Source organism: Oncorhynchus nerka, linkage group LG22, assembly GCF_034236695.1.
Source record: "Oncorhynchus nerka isolate Pitt River linkage group LG22, Oner_Uvic_2.0, whole genome shotgun sequence".
Taxonomy (NCBI): Eukaryota; Metazoa; Chordata; class Actinopteri; order Salmoniformes; family Salmonidae; genus Oncorhynchus; species Oncorhynchus nerka.
Window position 1 is genome coordinate 77,716,607 of NC_088417.1, and position 17,725 is coordinate 77,734,331.

A 17,725-nucleotide genomic window follows, 5' to 3' on the forward strand; every position below is an offset into this window, starting at 1 on the left:
ACTGCACACTGAGTGAGAGAATAATATGGGATCACAAAACACCATTATAATTTGTATCGTTGGATTCAGACATGATGCAGTCTTTCTGCCTCCATACTATTTCAGAGGGAGGTCTCTTACAGGAAATCTATCCAATGCTCTGTCCTTACAGTATACAGTAACAAAACGACACACTTTGTCCTCTTCCTCAAATTAACTGCAAAATAAATGGCATGAGAGTAATACATATTAATAGTGAAATTCCAAATTAAAATGAAGATGTGTTAATTGCATCAACTAAGAAAAAATCTATGTGAGTCACAGCTGACGGAGCACAGTGCATAAAGCACACACACACACATTGCATATTCTTAAAAAAACAGGACAATTAAAAGAGTATAAAATGCCCTTCACGGTATCCGTTTTTAAAAATGGTTCATTTAATTATGTGAGATCTTGTTGTTAGTGATGCATGGTGGAGTGCTACAGCTGAATATACCTTTTATTCGTCAGACAAAGAACCAATGTCCCTTTGCAGACGCTGCACTGCAACCAGAGGGAAAAAATGTATAATAAATATTTCTAGACCAAAGATCTCCCTGCCCTTCATTTGGCAAATCTGACCATAATTCTATGCACCCGATTCCAAGCAAAAACTAAATCACAAAGTACCTGCGACTCACTCAATACAGAAATGGTCAGATGTGGATGCTACACCACAGGACTGTTTTGCTAGCACAGACTTGAATATATTCCAGGATTCATCCAACGGCATTGAATGGTATACCACTTCAGTCATGGCTTCATCAATAAGTGCATCGACAACGTCGTCCCCACAGTGACCGTACGTACATATCCCAACCAGAAGCCATGGATTACAGGCAACATCCGCATCGAGCTAAAGGCTAGAGCTGCCACTTTCAAGGAGCGGTACACTAATCCGGACGCTTATAAGAAATCCCACTATGCCCTCAGACGAACCAACAAACAAGCAAAGAGTCAATACAGGATTGAGATTGGATCCTACTACACCGGCTCTGGCACTCGTCGGATGTGGCAGGGCTTGAAAACTATTACGGACAACAAAGGGAAACCCAGAAGTGAGCTGCCCAGTGACACGAGTCTACCAGACAAGCTAAATGCTTTTTATGATCGCTTCAAGGCAAGCAACACTGAAGCATGCACGAGAGCACCAGCTGTTCTGGATGACTGATATAATGCTCGCGTTAGCCGATGTGAGCAAGACCTTTAAACAGGTAAACATTCACAAAGCAGCGGGGCCAGATGGATTACCAGGACATTTACTCAAAGCATGCGCAGACCAACTGGCAAGTGTCTTCACTGACATCAACCTCTCCCTGACAGAGTCTGTAATACCTACCTGTTTCAAGCAAACCATCAAAGTCCCTGTGCCAAAGGAAGCGAAGGTTATCTGCCTAAATGACTACCGCCCCGTAGCACTCATGTTGGTAGCCATGAAGTGCTTTGAAAGGCTGGCCATGGCTCACATCAACAGCATCCTCCCTAGACCCACTCCAAATTGCATACCACCCCAACAGATCCACAGATGACGCAATCTCAATCGCACTCCACACTGCCCTTTCCCACCTGGACAAAAGGAACACCTATGTGAAAATGCTGTTCATTGACTACAGCTCAGCATTCAATACCATAGTGCCCACAAAACTCATCACTAAGCTAAGGACCCTGGGACTAAACACTTCCCTCTGCAACTGGATCCTGGACTTTGACAGGCCATCCCCAGGTGGTAAGGGCATGCAACACATCTGCCACACTGATCCTCAAACTCAGGGGTGTGTACTTAGTCCCCTCCTGTACTCCCTGTTCACCCACGACTCCGTGGCCAAACACGACTCCAACACTGCCATTAAGTTTGCTGACGACACAAGTGGTAGGCCTGATGCCTAACAACGATGAGACGGCTTATAGGGAGGTCAGAGAACTGGCAGTGTTGTGTCAGGACAACCACCTCTCCCTCAATGTGAGCAATACAAAGGAGCCGATCGTGGACTACTGGAAAAGGCGGGCCGAATAGGCCCCCATTAACATCAATGGGGCTGTAGTGGAGCGGGGTCGAGAGTTTCCAGTTCCTTGGTGTCCACGTCACCAACGAACTATCATGGTCCAAACACACCAAGACAGTCGTGAAGAGGGCACAAACACCTTTCCCCCTCAGGAGACTGAAAAGATTTGGCATGGGTTCCCAGATACTCAAAAAGTTCTACAGCTACACCATTGAGAGCATCCTGATCAATTGCATCAACGCCTGGTATGGCAACTGGTCAGCATATGACCGTAAGGCGCTAGAGGGTAGTGTGAACGGCCCAGTACATCACTGGGGCCAAGATTCCTGCCATCCAGGACCTATATACTAGGCGGTGTCAGAGGAAAGCCCATAAAATTGTCAAGACTCCAGTCACCCAAGTCGTACACTGTTTTCTCTGCTACTGAACGGCAAGCAGTACCAGGACGCCAAGTCTTGGACCAAAATGCTCCTTAACAGCTTCTACCCCCATACCATAAGACTGCTGAACAATTAATCAAATGGCCAATTACATTGACACCCCCCCCCCCCCTCCCCCAATTGTCTTGTACACTGCTGTTACTCACTGTTTATTATCTATGCACAGTCACTTCATGTACAAATTACCTCAACTAAGCTGTACCCCCGCACATTAACTCATGACCGGTACCCCCTGAATATAGCCTGGTTGTTATGTTATTGTGTTACTTTAGTTTATTTGGTAAATATTTTCATAACTCTTCCTGAAATGCACTGTTGGTTAAGGGCTTGTAAGTAAGCATTTCACGGTAAAGGTCTACACTTTTTGTATTTGGAGCATGTGACAAATAAAGTTTGATTTGAACACTGCATCCAAGCAGGATCTCTCAGTATTTCAGTTGTGTGTGCCATGAGGTACAGCCTAGGACAGGGGGAGTTATACTGGTCCTTACCTTGTTGAGTGCTCCAGCCCCAGTGAGGATGATGTGGGAGTTTTCCACCTGGATGGTCCTCTGACCCAGCCTAACCAGGTAGGCTCCGATCCCGATTGCTCGACAAGTCACCTGGAGAGAGAAGTACACACATCCTGGTTAGGAAACCACTGGTCAAGTGCATGTCAGTGATCAGGGTAAACCAATCCTTAGATTTGCCATCCTCTGCCTCAGATTCCCCAGTACTTCTGTATACTTTTCAGCCAGTAGATCTAAAAATAGCCAAAGTGCATATCTGCAGATATACGTGCACCATGTCATTGCACTCTCTCTCTGCTGTGTGTGCATCTTGCTAGCTGTTACTCAAACCGCGAGGGACTGAAGCCCATTGGCTAGAACTCGAATTGTTAAGGGGCTGGTCCGCGTGGCGGAAAATGGCACGTCACAGCTTCCAGAAAAACATCCGCTTTCAATATAGGGATTTCTTTGCTAATTGATGCAAGACAGTAATTCTGCTCATATATTCTACCTGTATGAACTACACATTGACACATCCATCACGTCTGAATCCATGTCTAAAAATATACTTAGTAGTCGCCATAGTTCCAGAGCTGGTCTAAGTATTAACTTAGACATGAAAGACAGTTTCGAATTAAAGAGGTGTTAAGTCCACCATTCCTATAAATGCTGTGCGTAGGCCTGTGTGTGTCGGTACATCCAGTGTGTCGGTGCATACCAGGTTCATGGTGATGACCTGATCATAGGCCAAAGAGGACTCTCCAGCAATCATCCCGGAGCCCTTCAGGTTCTCCACCCCCAGACCCTCCTCCTTCCCGATGATGTCAGTGATCTTGTACCTGAACAAGGAAAGGCTCAGTCAGACATCCCGCCTTTCTCGGTGGAAATCACTTCATCCTTATTCCACTTCTCCGATTGTACAAGGTGCTTTTCATGTGTATTCATGCACAGTCCATTGATTCTCTTCATTTACAGTTTCTCCATTGGCCTAATCCAGTGAGCTGGATGCATTATCTGTATTGAATAGAGTGACAGTGAGTAACAATATGGCTGAGGGGTAACGTCTGGACTCACCTGGACTCTCCCTCATCCTCTATGTGTTCACAGTGAACAGAATTCAGGGCTGACACCTTCTTGTAGTCCTGAGGAGTCAGGTACAAGTACTTGAAGCCCTGGAGAGAGAAACAGACTTTGCATCAGCAGACTGCGAGGGACGTACGTACGTAGATTGATTTGATTGATTAATTTATTGGAAAAAAAAGATGCAGAGTACAACTCAGGGGATTCCACATTAAAGCCAACATCACTTGTTTCCAACGTGGTCCCCAATGGAATACACCAATACAGACAAAACAACAGTAAATCCCTATAGTACAAAACAGCATCACAATAGAACCATCTGCTAACAGACAGCTACAACACTAATCTCCAAATCAAAATAGTTTCAATTCTTCAATGGAAGTTCTACACCGCCATGCCCCCTTCTGCCAGCTGACCTTGTAGGGGTCTGCAGTGTCCTGCCAGGCTACATGGAACATGTGTCTGATCTCCTCTGCCAGGCCGATGCGGGCACCGCTGTTGGCAGAGATGTAGATACGAGGGATGCCACTCTCCCTGGACATCTCTGAGGCCTGCAGGAACAGCAGGTCCTCCTGCGGCCCAAACGAACCAATCTTGTGTGTGATGTCATTACTGATCACAATGATCTCACGCCCTGCCGGGTACTCCGGGGTCCTGATGGTCATCCGCCAGGCCACCATGCCAATCTAGAGGGACACACACAGGTACACATTAATTTATGTAGTCGAGACATTACTGTTGTATGCATTTTCACAAAGACAATACAATAACCTGGCAAACAGCTACTGAACAATCCTGCCAAAGAAACACGGAGACACCTACAGATCAGAAATGGAAGTGCAACTTTAAAAAGGAGTTACTTCTCACCTCGTTCCCTCCTGGTAGACGGTTCATCTGCACCAGCTGTCCCTGTGGATCCAGGACCAGCTCTGTGAAAGTGAGCAGCTCAGAGGGCAGAGGGCATTTGGGCAAGTGGGCGAAGACTTTGGTGGACTGCCACAGCTTCTTTAGAGCCTGGAGGAAAGAGGAGCCAGAGACACGAGGGACTGCTGCTCACTCTTAATATAACAAACTTACTGGAAAGTGATAACATGCAGGGTTGAGGTCAATTACATTTCAATTCAGGTTAGACATTTTAATTAATGAATTGGACATTTCCCATTATTTTACAATGTGAAATCTTAATTTCATGCATTGGATTTCAACAAACTTCCTGAATTGACCGAGTTGAAATGCAGTTGACCCCAAACAGTGCTCCCGAGTGGTGCAGCAGTCTAAGGCACTGAATCTCAGTGCTAGAGGTGTCACTACAGACCCTAGTTTGATTCCAGGCTGCATCACAACCGGCCGTGATTGAGAGTCCCATAGGGCAGTGCACAATTGGCCCAGCGTTGTCCGGGTTAAGGTTTAGCCGGGGTAGGCCATCATTGTAAATAAGAATGTGTTCTTAACTGACTTACCTAGTTAAATGAAACAAAAACACATGATTGTATGTTTTTATGTACACCATCAACGGAGACCACTGTGGGCCGTTGTGTCACAGCCCGTACCTGTCTGACCATCTCAGGGAAGTCATAGACGTAGGTGGTTCCCAGGGACTGGGCCTGGAAGCGTTTGGACTGCAGCAGGTCCTTAGTCACATATGGGGTGTTGATGAGCATGCCATGTAGAGGACCCTGCGTGTCCCCATATGCCTGGAACATGATCTGGAGGAGAGGGGACAGAGTCACTCCCCACACACAGACACTAGCTGCCATTTGCAGCACACACACACACCTACAAAAACAACAGAACCCAAATTGTAATGCAATGACAGACAGACGTCAGGCATGGACTGTATTTCAAGATAAACATGAAATGGTGAGAAAGGTGTTTAGAGTTGTGGAATCAGTTATATCTACATAGAACATGTTCTTTCAAATCCCAATCAGCTGTGCACATCGTCTGATTAGGTTCTTTGACTAGACCTGGTAACCTGAGCGGTCATTTCACTTTAGAGACAGGAGCATATCGACTCCTCAGAGTGAGAACACAATAGAAGTCATTTTTTAAGAAAAGCGTTAATCTAACACCTCTGGCTATTGAGACGTTCTCATGGACCTACAGTAGCATAAGGTAAGAATAGGTCTGGCGTCACCGGTGCTTAAGTGTTAACGAATAAGGCTAAGCTCAATGCACCGGATACTCACTTCGCACCATCTACCACCTCCAAAATAGAACCCAGAGTCATTAAATGAATAAAGGTACCTGCCCTGAATACAAATGGGAAGAGTTACATTTCAGTATTTCTCTCTCAACTATGGTCCACAGACAGGTTAAGAAAAATAATACCCCCACTACTACACTCTTAGCTTCTGCATATGCTCTCTGCCAATGACCATTTGATTTATGGATCATTTACCCTGGAATGGGACGACATATTGATGGCTGTTCTCCTATATAAAAGGAAAATATCATGATCACTGCTAGTCTTGTCCAACAGGCTGGCCAGACCACTTCTAGAACACTCAGCTCCACTTTACACAGTGGACTGACTGATCCACAGTTGGCATGTCAAGAACCAAGAATGGCCCATTAAAGGTGCATTCTGGGAGCTGAGGATTATGTATGAGGCTGCTTCCCCGGCCTGTGATTGGATGAGAGTGTGGGGCATGAGGGACATGAGAGTGCCCCACCTGTCGGTCTTTAGGCCCCAACTGTCCCGTGCGGGAATCAGTGACCTCCTTGTACAGGCTGATGTCCAGGTAGTAGCCTGACTCGTTGGTGAGGAAAAGGCGGATGGGGATCTGTTTGCCTGTGGGCGTCAGCCGGATGTTGATCTTCAGCTCAGCCTGCAGGACCCGGAGCTTCCACAGCCGACTGCCATAACGCATCACCATAGAGCGCACCGACTCCTCAATCTGAACATGGTTACACAGAGAGAAGTTTGTTATAAACATATACAATATCAAAACACATCACTACATGTACAAAACCAATGTACACAGTGCAGGTACAAGTCTTGGGTGTGCTACCACTGACCTTGGAGGGGTCCATGATGACGGTGGGGACAAAGTTGAGGAAGATGTGGTTGCAGTCGGTGCGTACGGTGGTGTTGTTGAAGGCCACCTCCAGCTCGTCCATGGCCTCCAGCAGCAGACGCTCTGCCTCGTTGTGGAGGTACTCAAAAGATGCCTCCTGGAGATATGACACAGGACGGAAGCAGAGGTCAGAGGGGCACGTTTTCATATACAAACTGAACAGGTGTAACAATCAAAACACACACAAAGCAGTGTGTCAATATTGCTCTCACCTTGGTGACCAGGTCTGAGTGACGGATGATGGCCCGGACAAAGAAGCGGTAGTCTGTGACCTCTGTGCCCACCTCCACACGGGCAGCGCCCAGGTAAAGGTGCATCTTGTGGTTGGCACAGGGAATGGCGGTCAGGGCAAAGTTACGCATGCGGTTCAGCTCCAGCTGGAAGGCCAGCGCTGGCTCCAAGTGACGGTAGATCCTGTCCTCCTCAAACTGGAGACGCATGGTGACAGTCCGTTACATATCAAGGCAGTCGCACAAGACACCGTCACAGACAGCAGGACACAGCCACCCACAGCAAGATACGGTCACACCAACCAATGAGGGTTCAAGACATGGGAATGATCTTTCCTCAAGGCTTAGAAATGACATCCAGTTAAGGCTGTTCCACCATCAACCCCAATATTAATAGCTGCAGAACTCATGGAACTTGGCTGTTTCAGGAGCATTTGGTTTGTATAAGAGTAGAGGGTGCCCGCCAGCCATACACTGCATTAAGTAAATTAAATCAAAGGCAATCTCAGCCTGCTAATGGGTGTAATTTCTCTTAAATGGAGACGTCATTAAATAGATAATTACGGTAATGAGTTTGTGGTGCCATTGTAGTGAGACTATCAGGGGCCTAGGCAGGGGATGAGCCGTCATTGATCATGTTAGAGACTTTCAGTGCCAACGAAGGGGTGAGCAAGGACAGCGGAAAGGTACTTCTGCAACCATCTTATTCAAATTGCCTCACCTCAATTGTAGTCATTATGTGAAATTGGCACTTGCCTAGTTGAAACTGGCTTACCTCTTCCACTGTAACTCTAGTCTACACATTGAGAAACATGGTCATTTGGGCTCATCTTTCATCTCAGTAATATATTCAGTCGGTGTTTGCACTTCAAATATGAATTCCCTTATCTTTCTGGGATGGATTCAACCCATTTATTGACCACTACCACTGAGCAGACCATTCCCTATTATTTGATGGTAGCCCATAAAGCCAGTGTTCATATTGACACAGACAGTGTGAAGACACTAACCTTGTCTCTGGACCGGAAGGTGAAGAACTTGGGGAACTCTCTCTGTGTGGGAGACAGACAGGTGAGGAGAGAGTTAAACAGATTCTCATGGTACCAAGAACACACGTTGCCAACCTACCAGTTCTACTGGTTAAGACCGGCTAAGAACGACAGTTAGGGCTTTGAGTGCAGGAATTCAAGGATCCCTGCTATGCTGCAACTAAGTGTGTTTTCACATATAGTCCTCTTCACACTTGGTCTCTTTCAGACAATTTGTGAACTCGTGTGGTTCGCTTCATTTTTTATCCAGTATGAACACTCCAATGGAACTCAGACCCCTGGAAAGAGCCCCCAAAGCAAACCCACTGAGAGGTGGTCTGAGTTTGGTTTGCTTGAAATCCTCTGTCCAGCTCCCTTTTTTAGGGCAATGTGAACCCAAAGCTCCCCAGGTTCGCTTGTCATTCCTGTGCCACACACTAGACTACTGAGACACCACTTCCCCCGCCATAACCCCTCACACTAGACTACTGAGACACCATTTCCCCTGCCATAACCCCTCACACTAGACTACTGAGACACCACTTCCCCTGCCATAACCCCTCACACTAGACTACTGCTACACCACTTCCCCTGCCATAACCCCTCACACTAGACTACTGAGACACCACTTCCCCTGCCATAACCCCTCACACTAGACTACTGAGACACCATTTCCCCTGCAGTAACCCCTCACACTAGACTACCGAGACACCACTTCCCCTGCCATAACCCCTCACACTAGACTACTGAGACACCGCTTCCCCTGCAGTAACCCCTCACACTAGACTACTGAGACACCATTTCCCCTGCCATAACCCCTCACACTAGACTACTGAGACACCATTTCCCCTGCCATAACCCCTCACACTAGACTACTGAGACACCATTTCCCCTGCCATAACCCCTCACACTAGACTACTGCTACACCACTTCCCCTGCCATAACCCCTCACACTAGACTACTGCTACACCATTTCCCCTGCCATAACCCCTCACACTAGACTACTGCTACACCATTTCCCCTGCCATAACATCTCACAGGTGCAGGTTCAGATGATTTGTTTGCAATATGTGATCTATAGGCTGAGCGCTTCATAATGCTCTAATTGACAATTGTACACCCAATTTGGAATACTGTCCCTTTAAGAGCTAGAATTTGAGAAAATATATGTTCACACTATTCAAACCTGTTAATAGCATCTTCTGATTAAAAGTATTTTGTCTCATCTAACTAAACGCAGTTAAAAGCTTCCAAAATGTAAGTAGGTATATCTAACTGTCTGATAACACGTTCTGATGGAATGGTTTTTCCTGCACATTGTAAAAACCCAGAGTGCATTGAGTCAATGTTGGGAAAAGATCTTGGTTCCTTTCTAGACAGCAATGTGAATGTAAAGAGGACTCGGACCACAAAGTAGGTCAAGTGAACAGGCAAAAAGGCAAGGGTGAATACAAAGATAAGAGTTCTTTTGCTGTTTTTTGCCCCAGAGTTCACTTTAAAGAGGACTATATGTGAAAAAACCCTCTGTCAGTTCGCTATGGGGGCTCTTTTGAGGCGACAGAGTTCCTTTGGATTGTACACTCCACCAAAACATTAAGCCGACCGCACTGGGTTAAAAATGTTTTGTCTGAAAGGGACCAAGTGTGAAAACAACCTAAAGTTACAGAACCATCTAGACTAAAAATAGACACGACATCTAGAGAACCCAATGACTGCAGGTGAAAATAACAGCGACATTCTAACAAGACTAAGCGGCTACATTTCCTTCTAAGGGTCTACATTTCTCCCTCAATAAGCTGTGATGAGCGCGATCATGTGAATTGCTGTGAGCTTGAAGAGGAACACTATGGCATCAGCCTGATCAGCAACAGCCTGTTTAACATTCAACAGCCCTGATCTCCTCCTATTTGGCCTGGTGTCCGAGGGTGAAATTACAGTGTATTTTGCCAAAACTGCCTTTTTACATAATGACAGACCGCAACAGGCAGCAGTCACATCTGAACCAATGAATAAAACATTATCTTTCCAACAGGGAGTGCTTTGTATTTCTGAATGCTCAAGCTAGAAGCCTGGATGGCAGGTTTGTCTTTGATGATCGTAGCCCACTTGGCCAAACAATACTGGCCTAATTGCAAACACTCATCAACTGGATGTGTACATGATCACAAGAGAGCTGTCAGAGAGCTGTCAACACAATGGTGTTAGTACATCACATCCCCTATTCTCTATAACAGAGAATACACGATTTAATATGAGTGTACACTGGTCAGTGTAGTCTGTTTAGAGGGTTGGATACTCAGGCTCCCGAGTGGCGCAGTGGTCTAAGGCACTTCATCTCAGTGCTAGAGGCTTCACTACAGACACCCTGGTTCGAATCCAAGCTGTATCACAACCAGTTGTCATCGGGAGTCCCATAGGGCGGCGCACAATTGGCCCAGCGTCATCCGGGTTTTGCTGGTATAGGTTGTCGTAAATAAGAATTTGTTCCGACCCACATAACGAGGGCGGCCACACCAATGGCAGTAATTAGCTCTCATCGGGACCAGTTCTTCTCTTAAAGTGTTTCCAGTAGATAACACAGCCACAAAGTCAGATTCCACAGCGACAGTCCAAATTGGCTTTTTGGTCTTAATTTAAGGTTAGGCATAAGGTTAAGGTTAGGTTTAAAATCAGATTTTAAGAAAATAAAATGTATAAATGAGCAGGGTTTAGCCATTGATGATGACTTTGTGGCTGTTTTAACTAGTGACGACAGAGTCAAAGGGCTGAAGTCACGATGCGGGAGAGAGAGAGAGAAGCGAACCTGGCATTTACCCAAATGTCTTCAGTCTCAAATGCTTTCATTTTATCACAGAATCTAAAAGCTACTTTGAGTGTTTAAAGGAAAGAGTTGACAATACAGGAAGACAAACTGTACTGTTTCACAGTCATCATCCACATCCTCCCAGGCTACTCACATGAAACCTCTGGTCCACCTCATAGTTGACTGCCTTCCTGAAATCCTGTCAGCACAAACACCACAGCAAAGGCAAGACATGGATACAGAAGGAAAAGATGGCAAGCAAACAAAACAGCCAAATTTGAGATACAAATTAGTCAAATTATAGGCCATTCCAAATTAAAAAGTGACTCATGCTGTCTGGGTGTCTGGAGATTCAACCAGTATCACTGTGATTAAGATAAGATATTGACGGTGATTGGCAGAGAGTTGCTTAGAAAACAGAGGGTAGAGTAGGGGAGTGGGAATCTTAGTCCTCACCTTTTGAGCTACCAGGAAGGTCAGCCTACGGATGCCATGTTCAAACAGCAGGGATTTCTGGGGAATGAAGACAGAGGAGGAGAAAGTGTGAGCAACTGGGAGGCAGGTAGCATAGCGGTTAAGAGCGTTGGGCCAGTAACCAAAATGTTGCTGGTTTGAGTCACCAAGCAGACCAGGCAATTCTTTTTTGTTGATGTGCCGTTGAGCAAGGCACTTAACCCCAATTGCTCCTGTAAGTCACTCCGGGTAAGAGTGTCTGCTAAATGACTAAAATGCCAATGTGTCCAGTTGTATTTCCTGAAAGGCTCATCTGACCTCTGACTGGGTGAACTCCCGGAACATGGCGGCCAGGCCATCATCGTCGATGTCACTGTCAGTCTTAATGGCCACGTTGAGGATGTGAACGGGCTCATCTTGGATACTCTGGGACACAAACACATGCAGGCAAACCTCAGTCATACAATTCAAAGAGAAAGTAGTCACAACCAAAATGATTGGCATCCTTGATATTGGGCGCGTTCCTCTGCCTGGGTGTTGCAGACACCTGCCAGATTTACAAAGCCTGGATAGGTATTTTATGCATCAGCTAACCACATATATGTTACAGCAATCCGTCAGCTGATGACACTGTCGATGACGTGGCACGCAATCAATGGTTGATCGCATGCCACGCCTGAGCACGGGAACGCAACCAAAGATGCGCTAAAAAAATACATGAAATAAACAATACATACACTGAGCTATATTGTAAGCTCAAATTTGTTTAGAAAAATGTATTATTTTATACTAATACAATTGCTCAGAGAAATAGATTTTGTTTAACAAGTAATACTTTTTTTCTCCCAAAAAGATAGGGGTCAACATTTTTGGCACCCCTGTTTTCAATACTCCAGCACCTTCCCCTTGCAAGGATAACGGGACAGACTTTTTCTAAAATGTTTTATGAGATTGGAGAACATATTGGGAGGAATCTTAGACCATTCCTCCATACATAATCTTTCCATATCCTTAGTCTGCACTTATGGACTGCCCGGCAGGTAGTCTGGCATTTAGGAGCGTTGGGCCAGTAACTGAAAGGTTGCAGGCCCCGCACCTCACTGATTCGGAGGGGTTGGGTTAAATGCGGAAAACACATTTCAGTTGAATACATTCAGTTGGACAACTGACTAGGTATCCCCCTTTAATTCAAACCACAGGTACTGAAAACAGAGGTGCCAATCATTTTGACCGCTACCTTTGAGAAGATAAAATATTACTTGTTCTGCAAACTCTCTGAGCAATTGTATTAATCTCTTTAAAATAAATTGCATCCAACATCGCTCAGTATTTCTATTATTTATTTAACAGTTTTTGTTGCGCATCTTTATCAAGGGTGCCAATCATTTCAGTCGTGAATATTGCAACTGTGAAGAAAAGCAAGGTCATTCTACTTGTAGCAGTGAACAAAGGGCTCTGTCACAATACTCTAGTGTTGCAATACACCTCAGAATCAGTACTAGCAGAACCTTCTGACCTTGGTGTCCTCCTCTCCATAGAGCACCGGGTTCCCTCCCTCTGGGAAGGTGGGGCTGTGAGGAGGAGAGTCAGAGAAACAGCTCATCACGTCTTTAATGTCCCTGAGGGATTGGAAAGGACCACGGTTAGACACCACACAAACAGACACTTAAGGTAAAATCTAAGTATTACAGCTCTAATTCAATAATGCCATTTCCCAATGTGGGATAATAATAGTTATAATGTAATGATTTTGAAAAGGTGAAAAGAGCCCTCACCTGGTGAACTCCTGGAAGGAACGGAAGGAGACCATGGCTCCCATGCGCTGGCAGGGTGGGGTGAAAGAGGTGTCCAGGAGGACGTCACTCACGCTGCCCATGTGCACCATGCCGTAGTGGTTCAGGTTGGACGAGAACGACATCCTGGGATCACAATAGACAGCCATTAGACCGGGGTCCTGCAGCAAACACATTCACTCACCCACCCAGAGTAGGACAGAGCCCATTTCTAGCCCAAAGGAAAGTCACCTTTAAGAGCCCCCACCAGCCACTTCTATCACACACCAGTATTTACCATCTGTGATAAGCTGCTGGGACAGAAGGAACATTGACTCCTCATTCACTTCCAAACCAACAGTAATATAGCACCATGTTCTCACAGAGATCAGTGAATGACGAGCGGAATATAAGAACTACATGTTTATAGATCTGGATGTAATACTCATGGAGCAGCCCAGCAGCCGTGTTCAAACGCTAAGTGGTACTGTAGATTATGTGGAGGAGCACACCTGTATAATGTTAGTGGACATGGAAGCATTGTAGATGTTCCCCTCAGCCAAACATAGAAAGACCCAAAAGCTCCCCCAGGTGTTTTTAGTATTCAGAGGTCCTCCTCTCCCCTCCACACAGAGGCCAAGTCCCCTTTTAGAGAGGTTAAGCCCAGAAGTCTGTTAGCCCACAGAATGATATATAGCCTAGAGGCTGCTATAGGGCCCAACCTGTCCACAGAGTCATCCGTATCTGGAGGTTTATTCTCCTCCGTTTTAGAGTCATCCTTTGTTTTATCATCCTGTGCTTTAGTGTCCTGTATTTTACTGTCCACAGACACAGGCTTAAATAGAAGAGGCAGGGCAGACAGTCTCCTGAGAGGACAGTAGCAGGCAGCACATTCAGAACACAGCTAACAAAGCAAAACAGGACATCCGATCTCACACAGAGCACTATTTGATAACATTTTGCCCCAGAATATTAAAGTTAATGTACATGTAGTCAACATCTTTTGACTCCCCATTTCTCACCGGAAAATGGCACAAGATCCATGATTTGCATACACACAATGTAGCGTACATACACCGACAATTACACCCACAGAAAGACAGAATCTCAGTATGCTGCATCATGCCATGCTGTTACCATTGATTTAGTAAATGAGCCGTGATCAAACATATTCAGCTCCAATTGTACAAATCGGATTTATTTTTGGAATAACTTGTAACACTTTACAGAACAAGCAGTATAGCCAAAAATTTCAATAATGCCCAACGTTATCTTGCCACAAGATGCAATCCATCTATATATAATCTACACCCACACTGAACAGAAATATATACGCAACAATTTAAAATATTTTACTGAGTTACAGTTCACACAGGGATGTGTTTATGTGGATATGAGCTTTTATGTGGATATGGAAAATGTCTGTTCTTTAATTACAGCTCATGAAAAAAAAAAGAACACTTTACATGTTGCGTTTAAATTTTTGTTAAGTGTAAATGGTAGAAATACAATTCAATTAAATTCTAAATGTTGCAGGCATTAAGGCTTTCAGTAACGTTTCTCTGCAGATTGTTGACCATGCTGCTTCCTAGTCTAGAGCGTCTCAGGTCTACCAGAGGAGGCTGGTGGGAGGCGCTATAGGAGGACAGGCTCATTGTAATGGCTGGAATATAATAAATGGAACGGAGTCAAACGTGGTTTCCATATGTTTGATACCGTTCCACCCATTCCAATGAGCCCGTCCTCCTAGAGCTCCTCCCACCAGCCTCCACTGAAGTCTACATATTGGTTGCAATAAGAAGAATGTGTACTATACCTGTTAAGAGTTGGGATGTTCCCTCTGCAATCAAACAACACTGATTGGTTAGTTAGGCAGGCATCAGTTTAAGGAAGCAGTCAGGGCTCAGAGAAGTGTGTGTGAATCATACAAGTGTGAGACTACGTATTATGGACATGATTGGCGTCTCATATGGTACATTTTGAACACTGTTAGAATTTGTTAGGTTGTCAGGAGTAACACATGACATAGGCCTTATGGTTGACTTCAAGGGCTTCGTGAACTAACAATGTATTACAAATGGCAGGCAGCACATGGCCTGGATGCTCAGTGGTGTCAGACTAAGGATCTCAAACATACACATTGCACTCTAGGATTGATCCTCCAGAAATGCAACAATAGTCCTAAACCTCCCTAGAAGCCTATTCTTTGGTCAGGGTATTGGTTCATTCCCGAGGTGGGAGACAGGCACGCAGCTAGCTTAGTTCCAAAGAGGAAGCCAATCATGGTTGGTTAAAGCAACTGGGTTAAACATTTTAAAATGGGTTAAAGCAGGTGCCTGCAACAATCTGAGCATAGCAGTCAATGGGAGACGACCCCTCCTGTCTGAGGGGGTCAACACACTGGATCAGTTATTTATCAGACATATCAAAATTGTACATGGGCACAACAGCAAGAAGCAAAGACATGATCATCCACAACATTACACACAGAACATCTATGTATCTGGGATCAGTAACAGGCAGTCGACAAACGCTGAACATGTACAGTACAAGTCCTGAGTCACTCTGGTTGTGTTACTGAAACAGATCTTCAGAATACGTCAATCTTGTAGTCATCCAGTGGTCAGATCGACAAAAGTGGACTCTTATGCTGACAGGAGACTAGTTAGTTTCCACTCACACATTTTTTCGTAAACCAGAGAAAGTATTTGAGCTCTCACAGAACACCTACTTTTGCACACGAGGAGCGTTTTTCAGGGGTTGAACACAGTGGACTGTGGGTACACGAAGCATGGTACCATGGATGAGAACTGGACCCTTCTGGAGATGGTGAAAGACTGTACTCTCCTGAAAACTCTGGTCTCTGTTAGTGCTCATCTCCCATGTAGAACCACCTCCCATATAAAGGGCATTGGGAAAGTATTCAGACCCTTTCACTATTTTCACATTTTGTTACGTTACAGCCTTATTCTAAATGATTTTAATTGTTTTCTTACCTCAATCCACACACAATAACCCATAATGACAAAGCAAAAAAAGGTTTAGACATTTTTGCAGATTTATAAAAACTACAAAAACTGAAATCACATTTACATAAGTATTCAGACCATTTATTCAGTACTTTGTTGAAGCACCTTTGGCAGTAATTACAGCCTCAAGTCTTCTTGGGTATTGTGCTACAAGCTTGGCACATCTGTATTTGAAGAGTTTCTCCTATTCTTCTCTGCAGATCCTCTCACGCTCTATCAGGTTGAATTGGGAGCGTTGCTGCACAGATATTTTCAGGTCTCTCCAGAGATGTACGATTGGATTAAAGTCTGGGCTCTGGCTGGGCCACTTAATTAGGACATTCAGAGACTTGTCCCAAAGCCACTCCTGTGTTTTCTTGGCTGTGTGCTTAGGGTCCTTTTGGAAGGTGAACCTTCACCCCAGGCTGAGGTCCTGAGAGCTCTGGAGCAGGTTTACACCAAGTACTTTGTTCTGTTTATCTTTCCCTCGATCATGACTCCCAGTCCCTGCCGAAAAACATCCCCACAGCACGATGCTGCCACCACCAGTCTTCACCATAGGTTTCCTCCAGACTTGACGCTTGGCATTCAGGCCTGTGCCTTTCCAAATCCAATCAATTGAATTTACCACAGGTGAACTACAATCAAGTTGTAGAAACATCAAGGATGGTCAATGGAAACAGGATATACTTGAGCTTAATTTCGAATATCATAGCAAAGTGTCGGAAAACTTATGTAAAAAAGTGAAGGGGTCTGAATACTTTCCGAAAGCACCGTAGAACCACCTCCCATATAGAACCATCTCCTGTGCGTGTGTGTGTACGTACCGGTTGGGGTGGGAGGTAGGTAGCATGAACTGGAACTCTACAATGCAGGTGTTGTCCTTCAGCTGTCTGTGCTGGACGCTGTTGAGCTCATAGGCGATGTAGGCTCTACGTACGTACACCTGGGGTGGGGAACACAGACACGAGAGTGAACACAGTAGAGATCTGGCTACAGTGGAGGATTGTCTCCTTTAATCCCCTGAAATGTCCCTCTTAGTTCATCTGCAAATACGGTTAAATTCTCTGGGCAACCAGCTACGGTGGCTTTGAATCCAAAAACCACGATCTGCTTCCTCTCACCTCCAGGGCAGCCATCCGGACCACCTGGTTACTGTGGTAGAAGAAGTTGGGCAGCACATCAAAGATGGACGTCTCAGACAAGATCAGTTTCTACAAAGAACGAGAGAGAATTCAGAATCTTGAAAAGGCTGTGAAAAAGTAACAAAGATCCTCAATATACTGCCTTCAGCAATGCCAATAAAAAGTCACCGGCCA

At 45.2% G+C, this 17,725-nt stretch overlaps 1 protein-coding gene across 7 annotated transcripts in view; it reads right to left on the minus strand.

The window, feature by feature from the left end:
- The window catches only part of LOC115105779 (acetyl-CoA carboxylase), a 50,543-nt gene that overhangs the window by 15,728 nt on the left and 17,090 nt on the right, over positions 1 to 17,725 (minus strand). For 2 of the 7 annotated variants that reach the window (XM_065007427.1, XM_065007426.1), the window contains exons 23-40: positions 17,531 to 17,620; positions 17,234 to 17,352; positions 15,215 to 15,238; positions 13,402 to 13,545; positions 13,143 to 13,245; positions 11,945 to 12,052; positions 11,630 to 11,686; positions 11,328 to 11,372; positions 8,353 to 8,394; positions 7,325 to 7,540; positions 7,054 to 7,209; positions 6,708 to 6,932; positions 5,583 to 5,738; positions 4,900 to 5,046; positions 4,449 to 4,718; positions 4,027 to 4,124; positions 3,671 to 3,791; positions 2,956 to 3,066 (exon numbers count right to left, since the gene is read on the minus strand). In XM_065007427.1, the coding sequence (XP_064863499.1) occupies positions 2,956 to 3,066; positions 3,671 to 3,791; positions 4,027 to 4,124; positions 4,449 to 4,718; positions 4,900 to 5,046; positions 5,583 to 5,738; positions 6,708 to 6,932; positions 7,054 to 7,209; positions 7,325 to 7,540; positions 8,353 to 8,394; positions 11,328 to 11,372; positions 11,630 to 11,686; positions 11,945 to 12,052; positions 13,143 to 13,245; positions 13,402 to 13,545; positions 15,215 to 15,238; positions 17,234 to 17,352; positions 17,531 to 17,620 (2,232 nt within the window). The remainder of the gene's footprint in view (positions 1 to 2,955; positions 3,067 to 3,670; positions 3,792 to 4,026; positions 4,125 to 4,448; positions 4,719 to 4,899; positions 5,047 to 5,582; positions 5,739 to 6,707; positions 6,933 to 7,053; positions 7,210 to 7,324; positions 7,541 to 8,352; positions 8,395 to 11,327; positions 11,373 to 11,629; positions 11,687 to 11,944; positions 12,053 to 13,142; positions 13,246 to 13,401; positions 13,546 to 15,214; positions 15,239 to 17,233; positions 17,353 to 17,530; positions 17,621 to 17,725) is intronic. The other 5 variants (XM_065007429.1, XM_065007428.1, XM_065007431.1 and 2 more) reach the window with 3 other exon arrangements.